The sequence below is a fragment of the Ictalurus furcatus genome, chromosome 9 (genome assembly GCF_023375685.1).
Source record: "Ictalurus furcatus strain D&B chromosome 9, Billie_1.0, whole genome shotgun sequence".
In the NCBI taxonomy this organism is placed as follows: domain Eukaryota; kingdom Metazoa; phylum Chordata; class Actinopteri; order Siluriformes; family Ictaluridae; genus Ictalurus; species Ictalurus furcatus.
The window spans coordinates 1360383-1377240 of NC_071263.1; the positions used below are offsets into that span (position 1 = coordinate 1360383).

Sequence of the window (16858 nt, forward strand, 5' to 3'; positions counted from 1 at the left end):
GTGCGTTGTGCGTTCTTCCTAACACACACACACTTCATCGTGACTCCGGCATTAGCATGCGTAATGGCAGGGAAGGCGGGACCAACCGTAGGGGTGGAGTCTAATCTGGGCGCAGGAAGAGTTCGAGATCTGATTGGCCGAACCGCATGTCAATCACAGCCTGGTTGCCTCGCCGACGTCTGTTCCATTTCAGAGACGGGAGCAGCCCAGAGCGGTTTAGGCTTCGCTGTTTGTTTGTTTGTTTGGTTGGTTGGTTGTTTTTCACCGATGGAAATCATCACGATATAAAAAAAACAACAACAACTCGTTGTTGATTCTACGCAAGAAGAGATCGCGGTCCTGGTAAGAGTGTATTTCTTGCGTTTTGAATGCACTCGGTGCATGTCGGGAGAAAAAAACAAAACCTGGTCTCCCATTGAAACGATTGAATTAAAACCCGCATCGTGATGGAGGTGGAGATGGAGATTTGTGTTTAGATGAGGGATGAGGGTTTATTTCAGTGCACTCCAGCTGATCAAGTGGGAATGTTGAGTGTTTATCAGAAGGGAAAATGGAGGAGGAGGACGCTGAGAGAGATGCCTGATCCTTTTGCAGCACGGATTGATGTGATGCGCAGCAGAAATGGCCTCATGTGTCAGACAATCGCGAAGAAAAAGGCCTCTGTCCCTGACTGCATGGCACTGATCGTCTGTTCTGGACATACAAAAGCCTTAGAAATCCAGAGAATGTCTCTTTTTTCACCAGTGCAAGCCCTATATATATATATATATATATATATATATATATGTGTGTGTGTGTGTGTGTGTGTGTGTGTCTCTGTGTTACACTGCTTTGTGTGTGTGTGTATTATTATTATTATGATGATGATGATGATAGGTTACTTTATGTCTACATGGGAACAGGATGTGCTGATAAACTGGTCTGTTGAGGAAACATCTCAGGCCAGATCCAGCACTACACCACACATCCATATGATTTCATATGATTGAAGGTTTTGTTTTGTTTTGCAGTCTTCTACTCTTGAGGATCTGTTCTGATGTTGAGTCTGTATTGAGCATTAATGAAAAGGCCTAGTGCCGTGCAGCAGCAAGCAGATTATAGGTGTTGATATACAAAATGCACGTTGAAGCCTTTTCTTAGAGTAGATGTATGCCAATGTGATGCTATTTAGTACCAATATGATGCTATTAGTCCCAATGTGACGTTATTAAGAGCCAGCGTGACGTTATTAAGAGCCAGCGTGACGTTATTAAGAGCCAGCGTGACGTTATTAATTGCCAGCGTGACGTTATTAAGACCCAGCGTGACGCTATTAAGTGCGAGGGTGACGCTATTAAGTGCGAGGGTGACACTATGTAGTGCCAGTGTGACGTTATTAAGAGCCAGTGTGACGCTATTAAGAGCCAGCGTGACGTTATTAAGAGCCAGCATGACGTTATTAACAGCCAGCGTGATGCTATTAAGAGCCAATGTGACACTATTTAGTCCCAGTGTGACGCTATGTCGTGCCAGTGTGACGCTATGTCGTGCCAGTGTGACGCTATGTCGTGCCAGTGTGACGTTATTAAGAGCCAGCGTGACGTTATTAAGAGCCAGTGTGATGTTATTAAGAGCCAGTGTGACGTTATTAAGAGCTAATGGGACGCTATGTAGTGCCGGTGTGACATTATTAAGAGGGAATGTGATGCTATGTAGTGCCACTGTGACGCTATTAAGAGCCAGTGTGACGCTATTAAGAGCCAGTGTGACGCTATTAAGAGCCAGTGTGACGCTATTAAGAGCCAGTGTGACCCTATTAAGAGCCAGTGTGACGCTATGTAGTGCCAGTGTGACCCTATTAAGAGCCAGTGTGACGCTATGTAGTGCCAGTGTGACGCTATTAAGTGCCAGTGTGACGTTATTAAGTGCCAGTGTGACGCTATTAAGAGCCAGTGTGACGCTATTAAGAGCCAGTGTGACGTTATTAAGTGCCAGTGTGACGCTATTAAGAGCCAGTGTGACGCTATTAAGAGCCAGTGTGACGCTATTAAGAGCCAGTGTGACGCTATGTAGTGCCAGTGTGACGCTATTAAGAGCCAGTGTGACGTTATTAAGTGCCAGTGTAACGCTATTAAGAGCCAGTGTGACGCTATGTAGTGGCAGTGTGACCCTATTAAGAGCCAGTGTGACGTTATTAAGTGGCAGTGTGACGCTATTAAGAGCCAGTGTGACGCTATGTAGTGGCAGTGTGACCCTATTAAGAGCCAGTGTGACGTTATTAAGAGCCAGTGTGACGTTAATAAGAGCCAGTGTGACGCTATGTAGTGCCAGTGCGACGCTATGTAGTGCCAGTGTGACGCTATGTAGTGCCAGTGTGACGCTATGTAGTGCCAGTGTGACGCTATTAAGAGCCAGTGTGACGCTATGTAGTGCCAGTGTGACGCTATTAAGAGCCAGTGTGACGCTATTAAGAGCCAGTGTGACCCTATTAAGAGCCAGTGTGACGTTATTAAGAGCCAGTGTGACGTTAATAAGAGCCAGTGTGACGCTATGTAGTGCCAGTGCGACGCTATGTAGTGCCAGTGCGACGCTATTAAGAGCCAGTGTGACGCTACGTAGTGCCAGTGTGACGCTATTAAGAGCCAGTGTGACGCTATGTAGTGCCAGTGTGACGCTATTAAGAGCCAGTGTGACGCTATGCAGTGCCAGTGTGACGCTATGCAGTGCCAGTGTGACGCTATTAAGAGCCAGTGTGACGCTATGTAGTGCCAGTGTGACGCTATGTAGTGCCAGTGTGACGCTATGTAGTGCCAGTGTGACGCTATTAAGAGCCAGTGTGACGCTATGCAGTGCCAGTGTGACGCTATTAAGTGCCAGTGTGACGCTATGTAGTGCCAGTGTGACGCTATTAAGAGCCAGTGTGACGCTATGCAGTGCCAGTGTGACGCTATGCAGTGCCAGTGTGACGCTATTAAGAGCCAGTGTGACGCTATGTAGTGCCAGTGTGACGCTATGTAGTGCCAGTGTGACGCTATGTAGTGCCAGTGTGACGCTATGCAGTGCCAGTGTGACGCTATTAAGTGCCAGTGTGACGCTATGTAGTGCCAGTGTGACGCTATTAAGAGCCAGTGTGACGCTATGCAGTGCCAGTGTGACGCTCTGTAGTGCCAGTGTGACGCTATGCAGTGCCAGTGTGACGCTATGCAGTGCCAGTGTGACGCTATTAAGAGCCAGTGTGACGCTATGTAGTGCCAGTGTGACGCTATTAAGAGCCAGTGTGACGCTATGCAGTGCCAGTGTGACGCTATTAAGAGCCAGTGTGACGCTATTAAGAGCCAGTGTGACGCTATGTAGTGACAGTGTGACGCTATTAAGAGCCAGTGTGACGCTATGCAGTGCCAGTGTGACGATATTAAGTGCCAGTGTGACGCTATTAAGAGCCAGTGTGACGCTATTAAGAGCCAGTGTGACGCTATGTAGTGCCAGTGTGACGCTATGTAGTGCCAGTGTGACGCTATGTAGTGCCAGTGTGACGCTATGTAGTGCCAGTGTGACGTTAAGAGCCAGTGTGACGCTATGTAGTGCCAGTGTGACGCTATATAGTGCCAGTGTGACGCTATTAAGTGCCAGTGTGACGCTATGTAGTGCCAGTGTGACGTTATTAAGAGCCAGTGTGACGCTATGTAGTGCCAGTGTGACGCTATATAGTGCCAGTGTGACGCTATTAAGTGCCAGTGTGACGCTATGTAGTGCCAGTGTGACGTTATTAAGAGCCAGTGTGACGCTATGTAGTGCCAGTGTGACGTTATTAACAGCCAGTGTCACGTTAATAAGAGCCAGTGTGACGTTATTAAGAGCCAGTGTGACGTTATTAAGAGCCAGTGTGACGTTATTAAGAGCCAGTGTGACGCTATGCAGTGACGGTGTGACGCTATGCAGTGCCACTGTGACGTTATTAAGAGCCAGTGTGACGTTAATAAGTGCCAGTGTGACGCTATTAAGTGCCAGTGTGACGCTATGCAGTGCCACTGTGACGTTATTAAGAGCCAGTGTGACGTTAATAAGTGCCAGTGTGACGCTATTAAGTGCCAGTGTGACGCTATGTAGTGCCAGTGTGACGTTATTAAGAGCCAGTGTGACGTTAATAAGTGCCAGTGTGACGCTATTAAGAGCCAGTGTGACGCTATGCAGTGCCAGTGTGACGCTATGTAGTGCCAGTGTGACGTTATTAACAGCCAGTGTGACGTTATTAAGAGCCAGTGTGACGCTATGCAGTGACGGTGTGGCGCTATGCAGTGACGGTGTGACGCTATGCAGTGCTACTGTGACGTTATTAAGAGCCAGTGTGACGCTATTAAGTGCCAGTGTGACGCTATGTAGTGCCAGTGTGACGCTATGTAGTGCCAGTGTGACGTTATTAAGAGCCAGTGTGACGCTATGCAGTGCCAGTGTGACGCTATGTAGTGCCAGTGTGACGTTATTAAGAGCCAGTGTGACGCTATGCAGTGCCAGTGTGACGCTCTGTAGTGCCAGTGTGACGCTATGCAGTGACAGTGTGACACTATGTAGTGCCACTGTGACGCTCTGTAGTGCCAGTGCGACGCTATTAAGAGCCAGTGCGACGTTATTAAGTGCCAGTGTGACGTTAATAAGAGCCAGTGTGATGTTATTAAGTGCCAGTGTGACGCTATTAAGAGCCAGTGTGACGTTAATAAGAGCCAGTGTGACGCTATGTAGTGCCAGTGTGACGCTATTAAGAGCCAGTGTGACACTATGTAGTGCCAGTGTGACATTATTAACAGCCAGTGTGACGTTATTAAGAGCCAGTGTGATGCTATTAAGAGCCAGTGTGACGTTATTAAGAGCCAGTGTGACGCTATGCAGTGACAGTGTGACACTATGCAGTGCCACTGTGACGTTATTAAGTGCCAGTGTGACGCTCTGTAGTGCCAGTGTGACGTTAATAAGTGCCAGTGTGACGTTAATAAGTGCCAGTGTGACGCTATGTAGTGCCAGTGTGACGCTATGTAGTGGCAGTGTGACACTATGCAGTGCCAGTGTGACGTTATTAAGAACCAGTGTGACGTTAATAAGAGCCAGTGCGACGCTATGTAGTGCCAGTGCGACGCTATTAAGTGCCAGTGTGATGCTATGTAATGCCAGTGCGACGTTATGTAGTGCCAGTGCGACGCTATTAAGAGCCAGTGCGACGTTATGTAGTGCCAGTGTGACGCTATTAAGAGCCAGTGCGACGTTATGTAGTGCCAGTGCGACGCTATTAAGAGCCAGTGCGACGTTATGTAGTGCCAGTGCGACGCTATTAAGAGCCAGTGCGACGCTATTAACTTTGTAGAATGTTTGTCTTTATGCGAGCCTGTTTTCCCACACGAGCCCAGATCACGCCGATCGTCGACGTAAGCATTTTAATCACAGACCTATCGTTAGAGGCTCTTTCTTGTGTATTCTGACACGGACAACATGGTCATTACCGCACAGTCAGGCGAGAGTTTGTTTGGCTTTCGTGTAGCGTAACGAGTAATAATCTCGAAAGTCCGCCGAAGTGAATCGCAGTATAAAACCGAGTTAAAGCTTTAAAGGTGCGTAACATCCACCGGCTCCTAAAGGTACCAACCCAGCGACAAGGCCTGGTACAGTTTAGTACCCTTCTTTCTGAGAGTGTAAAACACAAGAAAAGAAAAAGCTTATTACCAGTTTTACAGCCAAATTAAAAAGTGTGTGTTTTTATGAGATGTCAGAGAGCTGGTTCTTTAGTCCTGTGGTGTGCAGGTTAAAGTTTTGATCTACATGCTGTAATTTTGTACTTTCACATACAATCACAGGGAACATGTTGCACTCGCATCACGGCCCATGACGTCCTACTGTACAGCTAGCGCTTTAAATTTAGCCCCTCGTTATTCCTACCTAACCTCACGAACCATAAACTATTTTTAGATTCTCATTTGAAGGAAGCACAAAATCTACTAATACAGACGCTCAATTATATCTGACGTCTGACTAAAGGGGGAAAAATGATCATTTCTTAGTTGTTGTGTTGTCTTTTTTCATTTTTTATAGAAAATGGAAGTGGTCCGGGAATAAGATTTTAATTCTCAAGTAATTCAGTGATTTATATTTTAAGATTTTAGATCGTTTTAATATTGGGGAATACGCACATAGTGCGCACTGTTATCGTGAAGGACACTTGACAATAACCTGTGCGTTTTAAAATGTCTTAAACCTTTACTTTACATACATAGTTCTAAATGTAATTCAGGACATTGGATTGGATCTGACATCTGAGGACGTTTTTTTGTTAATAATAATAATAATAAGTATTTTAATGAGTACATTTCAAGGTATGGTGTAGTTGCAGTGGACTAGGTGAATAACAGTTATTATCAGCAAATTTCCATCAACGTTTCATGTAGAACAGCTGTGCAGTGGCACGTCAGATCCGTCACATATAGGTCCCATTGCCACGTACACAGTTCTCATATAGAAATATTTCACTAGAATTTGTAGTTGATTTTTAGCTTGAACTTTTTTCAACTTTTTTTTTTTTAACCAAAAATACGGAAAATAAACACGAATATCCTGACGTGTGTCGACTAAAGGTGACGTGGAACTACTACTTAAGGTGACACATGAATACAAACCATTTACCGAGGTCTTCTACACACAACCACCGTTGGCACGCGCAGGTTGACGCCCGACGTTTTCCGAAAACGTCCGTTTCTCATGTCCGCGTGTGAAAATGGTTTTCCGTTTTCTCTGCCGTTTTCGAAGAAAGCTTTGTTTTGACTGACACGGTGGTGTTTTCTTCTGAACAAGAGGCTGAGACCAAGAGAAAAACAATGTTGTGTCTGGACAGCACCTAACTCAAAATACAAATATGGTGTCTGTGTATGTTTAAAACACGGTCCTGTGTCGCACTTGGTAACCGGACAGTACGATTAATACGACGTGTGTAGCTTTTGATTCATTCATTCATTCATTTTTTTTTTTACACTGGTCCTTGTTTACATTGACACGTGGCTGATATGTTTTACTGACATGTTAACAAACCTAAAATACGTGGAAAAGACGTGGTGTTTTGCGATATTGCCCACACGTGCATGAAGAATAAATATGCCCTCTCTCTCTCTCTCTTTTTTTTTTCTCTTCCCTCTCTCAGGCTTGGTTTTCCGAGGAGCCAATCGTAGATGTTCTTACTCCATCTTTAATTGAATGGAATGCAAATACTCGGCTGTGGTGCCCCAGTGCTCGCCGCGGTATGTCTAATAGACATCTGTTTGCGTTTTCTTGCTGTGTGTGTGTGTGTGTGTGTGTGTGTGTCACTTTTCCAGCCTTCGCTGCCATCGCCTTCGCCGCTCCGGAGTCTAAGCGACGACGCCTTTACGTGCAGCGCTACAATAGTAGGACTAGAGTCGTAGCGAAGCCTGCTATTGTGTGCTAAATTCATAACTTGGACCTGCTGTGAAAGAACGTGACGGTGCGATGGCGTTGCCGACCTCGCCCATGTGGTTTATTCGTACAAGAACCAAAAGTAGAAGAGTACAGCCGTTTGTTTTGTTTGCTAAGATGGAGCCTGGAGAAAGACCGCTGCTACATGTGAAAGCACTAGTCTGTATAGTCTGTATTAAATTGATTCGATTTCATTTCCAATTATTTGCGTTTTCCGCCTGCGGGACCGATTCCAGAAGTCGACCTGGCATAAATAAACATGACCCTGTGTGCGGGCGTGTTGGTGACCGAAAGAAAACGACAATTTTGGGTGTAGCGCTTATTTTTTCCTTTTTTTTTGTGCGTAGTTATTTATAGCTCTTAGCATAAACGATGGTTCGTTTTCCTCTCCTCCAATCAGAATCTAGATAATGGGCTGTGTACAATGTAAGGACAAAGAGGCAACCAAACTGACAGATGAGAGAGAGACGAGTGTTTCCCAGCACGCTGGGTACCGCTATGGGGCCAACCCGACGCCCCAGCACTACCCCAGCTTTGGGGTCACCGCCATTCCTAACTACAACAACTTCCACGCGCCCGTCAGTCAGGGGACCGTGGCGGTGTTCGGAGGAGTGAACAGCTCGTCACACTCGGGAACTCTGCGCTCACGTGGCGGAACAGGTGGAGTTTTATATTTTCTTCATTAGAATATTTATATATAATCCGTCTCATCATCGTACCACTCTTCTGATCGGTCAAATTTTTGATTCCGGTCACTAAGAGATAAAGGTGTGTGTGTTCCCATGTTAAATTTTCACATCACGATAGTTGCCTGAAATTTCATCATATGCATATTATCATGCGTTGTTGTTGTTGTTGTTGTTGTTGTTGTTGTTGTTGTAGTAGAAAATGTATGCTAATAAATGCAGGAATTGTCTTATTGCCTTCCCGAGAAGGACGCACAATTCTCCTTGAAATAAAGGACCTTTATACCACAGCGCTGTAGAATGCTGAAATCCGATTGGTCAGAAGTTATGCATTCATTTTCTCAAAAGCAGCTCGCACAACGGATTATTGACCGTTCCGGAGCGCTGACACCGGAGACTCCTTCCATACACGTTAAATAAACGTCTCTTACAGAAAACATCGCCGTGCCAATGATTTTATTTATATTTTTATATATAAATATATATATATATGAGAGAGAGAGCTTCATTCAACAGCGCTGTGCTGTAATAATACAATAACGCACCTTTACAATCTTGTTCCTGCGTCCGAGTTCCTAATATCCTGCGTTCTGTCGTTGACGTCTGCAGGAGTTACACTCTTCGTAGCACTTTACGATTACGAGGCGAGGACTGAGGACGATCTCAGTTTTAGGAAAGGAGAAAAATTCCAAATCCTCAACAGCACGTGAGTATCACACCGCTCCAGCCGTGTGTTTTCGTCGTCAAGGACTACGTATTTATTTATTTATTTATTTATTTATTTATTTATTTATTTATTTTGGGGGGGGGTATTGTTCCACAATTGAAAATAAATAAATAAATCTATAACAGATGTGATGTACGTATATGTGTAGGAAGAGCAAAGGAGATAAATAGAGCCTTTTCGAATTCATATTCAAGAATAGCTTGAACTGGTTTGTTTACAGTGTCTGTGTGAAATGTGAAGCTGGCGTATTTTGGTTTACGAGAGGGGACGTCGTCGTCGTTGTTGTTGTTGTTGTTGTTGTTGTTTGAAACGTGTGATGGAAATCGCCTAAGAAAAAAAAATGCACATAACCAGAGTCGATGACTTTAGTGGTTATTTTATTAAGGAAGAAACTTCACGTTCTTACAGCGAGTGTAAGAATATAATGTAGACATCCCGCACGTGTATTAACGCGTCACGTTGTGCTACTAGATGAGACGTCCTGTCAGCTAGCATAGCCATCGTCGCTTACTGTACGCCACGCCCTGAACAGAAGCAGTTTCTTATCCGTTCTCCTGACACGCGGCGTCTCGAGACCGTCTTTTTTATGATATCCACTTTATTTATACTGTAATTTATATTTCTATTGCTGTCCTCCAGGGAAGGAGACTGGTGGGAGGCTCGCTCCCTCACTACAGGTGGAACAGGATACATACCCAGCAATTACGTGGCTCCAGTAGATTCGATCCAGGCCGAAGAGTGAGTTCAATTTGTGTGCGCTTAAAAAAAAAAAAACCCCACTTGTACACAATATAGTGCACTATTTTGAGAATCTGTCTTTTTCTAGTCTAGTCTAGGAATGTACTGTGCACTCCACTAGCATCCAAAATGGGTACAGAATAATACCCATAATGCACTGTGATGTATAAGCTGTATAGCAAACCGGGTCTAGATTTAGACCTGACATTTACAAAGGTCTGTTCCGTCGACATTACTGCCTCGTCGTTAAAGTTATCCGTCTCTGTGTGTTTTTTCCGCAGCTGGTACTTTGGGAAACTCGGGCGTAAGGATGCAGAGAGGCAGCTGCTGTCGAATGGAAATCCTCGGGGCACTTTTCTCATCAGGGAAAGTGAAACCACTAAAGGTAACTAGTTTGGAATATGGCCTGGCATTGTATGGAGGACTACAGACAGTAAATGGGTGTGAATAATAATAATGGTGGTGGTGGTGGAAGATACCTTGGGAACCGGTGGAGTCACCTGATAGCAGCCTTCGTGAACATGTTGCAGGTTGGTGTGCTCAAAACAGTGCCTTCAGGCTAGGTTCCCACCAGTTACAGAACCGGTTTGGCGTGTTTTTAGCAGTGGTCTGTATTACAGAATTAGCATAACAGAGACATTGTTTAGGTAGCCAAGGTGGGGGGGGGGGGTTGGGTGCAGCCTTGTAGATGGCGTAGATGTTGACGTAAACAGATCAACCGAGGACTTGCAAAGTCGAACTGGTTGTGGAAGTTCTCTTTGACGGTTGCTCATTTGGCTCACGCTTTTAACCAAGACGTACAACTGAGCAGATAAGCCTTAAGGGTCGTGCGCAAGGAGACGCTCATGCTAGCTTGGCATGTTTGATAACACCAGCAGGCCATGGAAGGGAAAAAACATCCATCTAGACTTTATTTCTCCATCTTAAATAATCTGATGGCCTGTTTTGTTGTCGTCGTACTCCCCCCCCCCCCCCTCTCTCTCTCTCTGTCTTTCAGGAGCGTATTCCTTATCTATACAGGATTGGGATGATGTTAAGGGTGATCACGTGAAACACTATAAGATCCGTAAGCTTGACAACGGAGGCTACTACATCACCACCCGGGCTCAGTTTGAGACGCTGCAACAGCTTGTTCACCATTACTCTGGTAAATCCGAGTCAACTGACCAAATACGATTTTCAGATACGCGTGACTAAATGAACGGCGTGCGTGAAAATGAACAGACAGAGCAGCCGTTGTCGTCTATATCTTGGCAATGTTTCTAACAGCACGCCGTGGTGTTTGTTTGTGTTTGTGTGCGCAGCGAGGGCTGCGGGACTATGCTGTCGATTGATAGTCCCCTGCCACAAAGGCATGCCTCGCCTTGCAGATCTGTCAGTCAAAACCAAAGACGTGTGGGAAATCCCGCGAGAGTCGCTTCAGCTCATCAAGCGCTTGGGGAACGGCCAGTTCGGCGAGGTCTGGATGGGTGCGTGTTAATTCTTTTTCGACAGGTTCAAGCCAGACTGAGAAAGATTCATCAGTGGATAATCTCTGCTGACTGGTTTAATCCAGGATTCAGCTTAATCATTGAGGCCCGTGTCCATTTAAATACCATTAATGCGAATTACAGGTGATTTTTATTCGCAGCCATTTTAATGCATTAGGCCAGAAGAGGATGATTCATCCGTGTGTGTTAGACAGTGGGTTATTTCTCAGATTTTGCAATCTTCCCAATAAATCGCAGGTACTTGGAACGGAACCACGAAAGTAGCAGTGAAGACCTTGAAACCAGGCACCATGTCCCCTGAGTCGTTCCTGGAGGAAGCTCAGATCATGAAGAAACTGAGACATGACAAGCTAGTGCAGCTGTATGCCGTCGTCTCCGAAGAGCCTATTTACATCGTCACGGAATACATGGGCAAAGGTCAGAAAGTGTTAAATAAAAAAAAACTCAACATATTACCTATACGATATTATTTATAATCGCAAGTCGAGAATTTTCTCCAGTGTCAGATTTTTGTCTTATTAAATTCAAAAAAGAGGAAAAAAGTGAGACGATGTCGAGGTTTCGATGTAGCTATGAACGAATTAAAACGTATGAAATCCTTCCTTCATGAATCCGAAATCGTTAGCGTTCGACAAATTGCTGCGACGTAAGAGGAATAAAACGCATCAGAATCAGCCATTATTGGAAATTAATCAACTTTCAGGGCGGTCATTTCAACCTGCTGTTGATTATTTCCCTGTCAGTGCTGACCATTTTAGAAGTCACGGTTAAACTGTGCCTGTTATTTGATCGCAATGGTCACGTAAAAGACCATGTGGACATTTGTGGTTCTGCACTGTTTTTGTTTTTTCACATTTCTGATCCCAGATGATTGACATCCCATACAATCAATTTTCAGGGAGCTTGCTGGACTTTTTGAAGGACGGTGAAGGACGGAGCCTTAAATTGCCAAACCTTGTAGACATGGCAGCTCAGGTAGGAAAACCCGAAACGTTGCTCACTCTGCCTTCTCTAGTGTAGCATCGCCTCACCTGCAGAGGGCGCACAACTATAGAAATACAAGTCATAATACAACACACGTGGGTGATCTTGCAAACCGAGCACGTGCGGTGTCTTTCAGGTGGCTGCAGGCATGGCTTACATCGAGAGAATGAACTACATCCACAGAGACCTGCGGTCGGCCAACATCCTCGTGGGTGACAGTTTAGTATGCAAGATTGCGGACTTTGGCCTGGCCAGGCTGATAGAGGACAACGAATACACAGCTAGACAAGGTGAGCGAATGGAGGAAAAGGGCTCGTATAGTGTTATTACTGTATTTTTTTTTTAGAAGAATTTGCCCTCTAGCAGGTGCCGGTCCAACCACAGCCAAACAACAGATGTGTTAAACCTTTGCATTAGCCTAATGTTGTCATCTGTCATCCACTGGATGCATCACACTAGTGAACAAAGCACAGCTGTCGTCATGGTGAGCAGAAATCACAATATTGTAGCCCAACAGAAATGTCTACAGTGAGCAGCTGCGTCTGGTTTCTTATTAGTACTCATGGAATAAACATATACGCTTCACATAATCTACTGCTGCGGATTATCATTGTGTGATAAATACCGGAAGCCATTTCATACACAGCAGCAATCTGATTGGATGAAAAAGGTCGAAACAGCTGTGCCATTTTGTCTGATAATAGCAGGGTTAGTTTGCCAAATACAACAACAACAACAACAACAAATAATAATAATAATGGCTGTATTATAAAAGATAACATATCTATCTACTTTAGTTAGATTTGGAAGAAAAGTGGGACATTATTAGTAATAGTAGTAATAGCAGTAGTGTTAGTAATAGTAGCATTAGCAATATTATAAATAGTATTAGTAATATCAGTGGTATTGGTAATAGCAGCGGTAGTAGGAGTAGTAGTACTACTAGTAGTGGGAGTAAAAGTAATAGTAATAGCGGTAGTATTAATAGTAGTAGTAGTAATAATAATAACAGTAGTGATAGATGCAGTAGTAGTGGTAGTAGTACTAGCTGTACTAGTAGTAAAAGGAGTAGTAATAGTAATGGTATTAGTAATAGCAATAATAGAGTAGTAGTAATAATAATAATAATAATAATAATAGGAGTAGTACTCTTGCTAACGGTACTGAGTCAGTAGCAGGTGTTGGTCATTAAGAGACAACACTTTGTGTGTTAAGTGTGCAGTTGTGTGCTGGTCTTGGGAAAACCCACAGGACGTCGCTGTGGCTAAATTCTGTCAAACTAAAATTGGACGGTCTCTAAACAGACTGTTGAATTGGATTCCACCTTCATATGAGCAGCGCAATACGAAAAATTCATCCGTCTCAGTTCTCAGTGATATATTCTTGGCCGTGGACTGTAATATTACTCTCCAGCATGAGTTATACTCGGTGTTTAGTCTCGGCCAATCGTACACCTGCGTTCTGTCTTAGGTGCCAAGTTCCCGATCAAATGGACGGCCCCCGAAGCCGCGCTCTACGGACGGTTCACCATTAAATCAGACGTGTGGTCGTTTGGAATACTGCTGACAGAGCTGGTGACCAAAGGCCGTGTGCCGTATCCAGGTAAAGCATTTCTATTAGTATTTCTGTCCAGTACTGGGGGGGGGGGGTAATTTTAGGGGTAATTTTAGTTACCTTGTGTTTTCGACTGTGCTTTTGTACATATGTTCTACTATTTACTCATTACTGTGTTTTTTTGTTTGTTTGTTTTTTTGTTTTTTTTTTAAAGGGATGAATAACCGTGAGGTGTTAGAGCAGGTGGAGCGTGGATACAGGATGCCGTGCCCTCAGGACTGCCCGATCTCTCTGCACGAGCTCATGCTGCAGTGCTGGAAGCGAGATCCCGAGGAGAGACCCACGTTCGAGTACCTGCAGGCGTTTTTGGAGGACTACTTCACTGCCACCGAGCCCCAATACCAACCAGGAGACAACCTCTAAGCCGCAAACAAAACAACAGCTGGAGAGTTAAAGCGAGTGGATTCGTGCTTTAATCTCGAAGATTACAACACCAGTCCAGTCACTTTGACTTACTAATGCTATTAGACGTTGTGGTGGGGGGGGGGATGGATAAATAAATAAATAAATAAATAAATAAATTAATGAATACATCACCTGGACGACGGAAAACCTCCTTAGAACTCGAGAGCCAGAGGAAAACGCATCGCCGCGACACGCACTGTCCCGAACGACGACACGCTGCACGATCGATGATTAAAGCTTCCAGATTCGTTGCCATTTCGATCCAGTATTCGACCCGTTACTCATCTTCCATGAAAAGGACGTGCCATCTTAAACGTGTTCACTAAAGCCAAACCACATTTTGGGGACAACACACGAGTGTTTGGGAGAAAGGAAAAAAAAAAAAAAAAAAAAAAAGGATTAAGGATAACGGATGTTTGTATGTAGTGTAAATATGATTGTGTTTACTTAACCCCGTTTTAGGCTTTATATTACTTTTTATAATGCTTTTTATTTGATTTGATTTGTTGAATTTTTTTTTTTTTTTTTCTCGTATGGAGTCACTGCTCAGAGAAAAAAAGTATGAATACCGAGGCTGAAACAAGACGACTAGTTCGGGAAACGGCCTCTTTGAAAACGTCCGGGACTCTCTTGATTATTTATTCCAGTAACCACACCCTCTTTCTTTAACTTGGAGAAATCCTGCAGCACATAGCTTAGCGTTCCTGACACTAAACCTTGTGACTTTTTCACCGAATGGAAAATTTTGTGCGTGCACTGGTGACTCTGCTCAGCTTTATTATTATTATTATTATTATTATTATTATTATTATTATTATTTGCACCTGCTTTTAGCAAAAGCTCAGTGTCTCCATTCCCCCCCTCCCCCTCCTTGCTAGTGCATTTTTCTATTTAGTCACTTTGGATTAACGATAGAAGAATTATGCATCGATATAGTAATCAGGCTGTGTGGGCATTATGCTTGACTATACCTGCATCTCTCTCTCTCTCTCTCTCTCTAGCGAAGATGATCAAATAAAATAAATGACTAACATCATCATTGTTGTAAGAGGCATAAAAGCAAAGCGTTTAATTGCATTACAATGTGCTATGATTTAACATAACTAAGTAGGGAAAAAAAAAACAAAACCTTAATATTAACTCCACTGAGCTTGTCTAGCTTCCTTCTGGCCCTGATTTCTGTCCCTGATATAAAACGATATCAAAACGTCATGTCTGGACCGCATTTAACCTCGATCAGTATGTTCAAATGTCGAAAGCCCTCGTCTATCAAGCAGCATTAGCAGGCCCATTTTCACCTCGTTTCCATTCCAGCTTTCACTCGAATATCTAGTGAAGGTTTTTCTATAGAATAGTGCACACTATAGTAAGCCGTACGAACACGGGCTCCAACTCCGACCTCATGGTTTTCACCAGATTCTCTCTTCTTCTTCTTCTTCTTCTTCTTCTTCTTCTTCTTTTGTTTTTTAATCATCCATTTGAATGAATTAATTCATAGATATAGTGTTTTTATTTAATTGTTGTTGTTTTTTTTTTTCATTTATGCACAAACATTTGTAGAATAAAGACTCATGCCCAAGCCCATTTCTTTGGATTTTATGTTTCTCTTCTGAAATTATCTTTATTATTATTATTATTATTATTATTATTATTAATAAATTATCTTCATTTATCTTTGTCTTTCTTATACCACAGTTTGTTTGGATTCTCAAATCTGATTGGTCAGAAGATGTTGATTAATCAGCTGCAAGAAAAACGACCGATTTTATATTCACGCGCTTGTTCGAGTACCGTACGTTATCATTTCAAGTAACGGCTCGTACACGGCGGCTCGTACGACGGACACACGAGTCTGATCTTAAAACGTGGCGTTGTTTAACAAAGGACGACGTCATGGTTGACGTCTTCTGTAAGGAGATGTTTATTTAACGTTTTATGGTAAGGAGTCTCCAGTGTGAGTAAGTTTAGGTCTTTTAGCGCTTTCTGGTTTCTCTGTGACGATCTGCGGGGGGGGGGCGGGGCGGGGGAGGCGGGGTTTCTCATCCGTGTCAACATCGAGAGTGGGAAAAGAGATGCTGGTGAGGAAACGACTGTTTATAGCGGCTATAACGTTAAAGCGAAACAACTAACTTGTTTCCAGGCCATTGAATGTAACCATAAATGGATAAATAGTACATCGTGTGACTCGTGAGCAAATCCCTGTGGTATAAGAGGAATAAAAGAGTTCGAGACATGCTGTTACTGGAAAATAATCAACTTTGTTGTTTATTTTCTTATAAAAGTGTGTCCCGGAGTGTTTTTTTTTATTCCCCTTACATAAATTTTTGTTTATCGCTTTATAATATTTGCTTGAAATTGACTTTAGCATGAACAGAGGTGTATCAGTCTCTCACGAGTATGTTTTAGTGCGTGCAACGATGGGCCGATCACAGATAATCCTGGACCACAGTCGACGTTTGTCAGTATTTATACCCGTATGGTCAGTGGAGAAGTGCTGCATTTCCTGCATGAAACTTCTTGTTCAATTTGTTCAAAGCTTTCCTAGTTTACTTCATTTTAAGAAAAAGGGAAAGACTGATGTCAATATACGCCGATCAGCCGTAACATTAAAACCACCTGCCTAATATTGTGTCTGTCCCCCTTGTGCCTCCAAAACAGCTCCGACTCATCACCTCTGAAGGTGTGCCGTGGTATCTGGCACCAGTGTGGAATTTGGAGGCCGAGTCAACACCTTGAACGCTTTGTCACGTTCCTTAAACCGTTCCTTAACG

General features: G+C 43.7%; 2 protein-coding genes across 4 annotated transcripts in view; one reads left to right on the plus strand and one right to left on the minus strand.

Moving 5' to 3' along the window:
- The first annotated feature begins 3 nt into the window (after positions 1 to 3).
- fyna (FYN proto-oncogene, Src family tyrosine kinase a) lies at positions 4 to 16303 on the plus strand. Of its 3 annotated transcripts, XM_053632937.1 has the most exons (13): positions 4 to 342; positions 7154 to 7250; positions 7844 to 8103; positions 8739 to 8835; positions 9496 to 9594; positions 9876 to 9979; positions 10592 to 10741; positions 10899 to 11063; positions 11322 to 11501; positions 11983 to 12059; positions 12205 to 12358; positions 13539 to 13670; positions 13837 to 16303. In XM_053632937.1, the coding sequence occupies exons 3-13, from the start codon at positions 7854 to 7856 to the stop codon at positions 14043 to 14045; spliced, it is 1617 nt and encodes a 538-aa protein (XP_053488912.1). In that variant the 5' UTR covers positions 4 to 342; positions 7154 to 7250; positions 7844 to 7853; the 3' UTR covers positions 14046 to 16303. The 3 variants fall into 3 exon arrangements, with proteins under 3 accessions (XP_053488912.1, XP_053488913.1, XP_053488914.1); XM_053632938.1 differs by having other exon boundaries at positions 7154 to 8103; XM_053632939.1 differs by lacking the exon at positions 4 to 342 and having other exon boundaries at positions 7028 to 8103.
- gnpnat1 (glucosamine-phosphate N-acetyltransferase 1) overlaps positions 7542 to 16858 on the minus strand; it is a 139139-nt gene continuing 129822 nt past the window's right edge. The window contains exon 7 of the transcript XR_008386769.1: positions 7542 to 7552. The gene's annotated coding sequence lies outside the window, so the exon portion shown is untranslated. The remainder of the gene's footprint in view (positions 7553 to 16858) is intronic.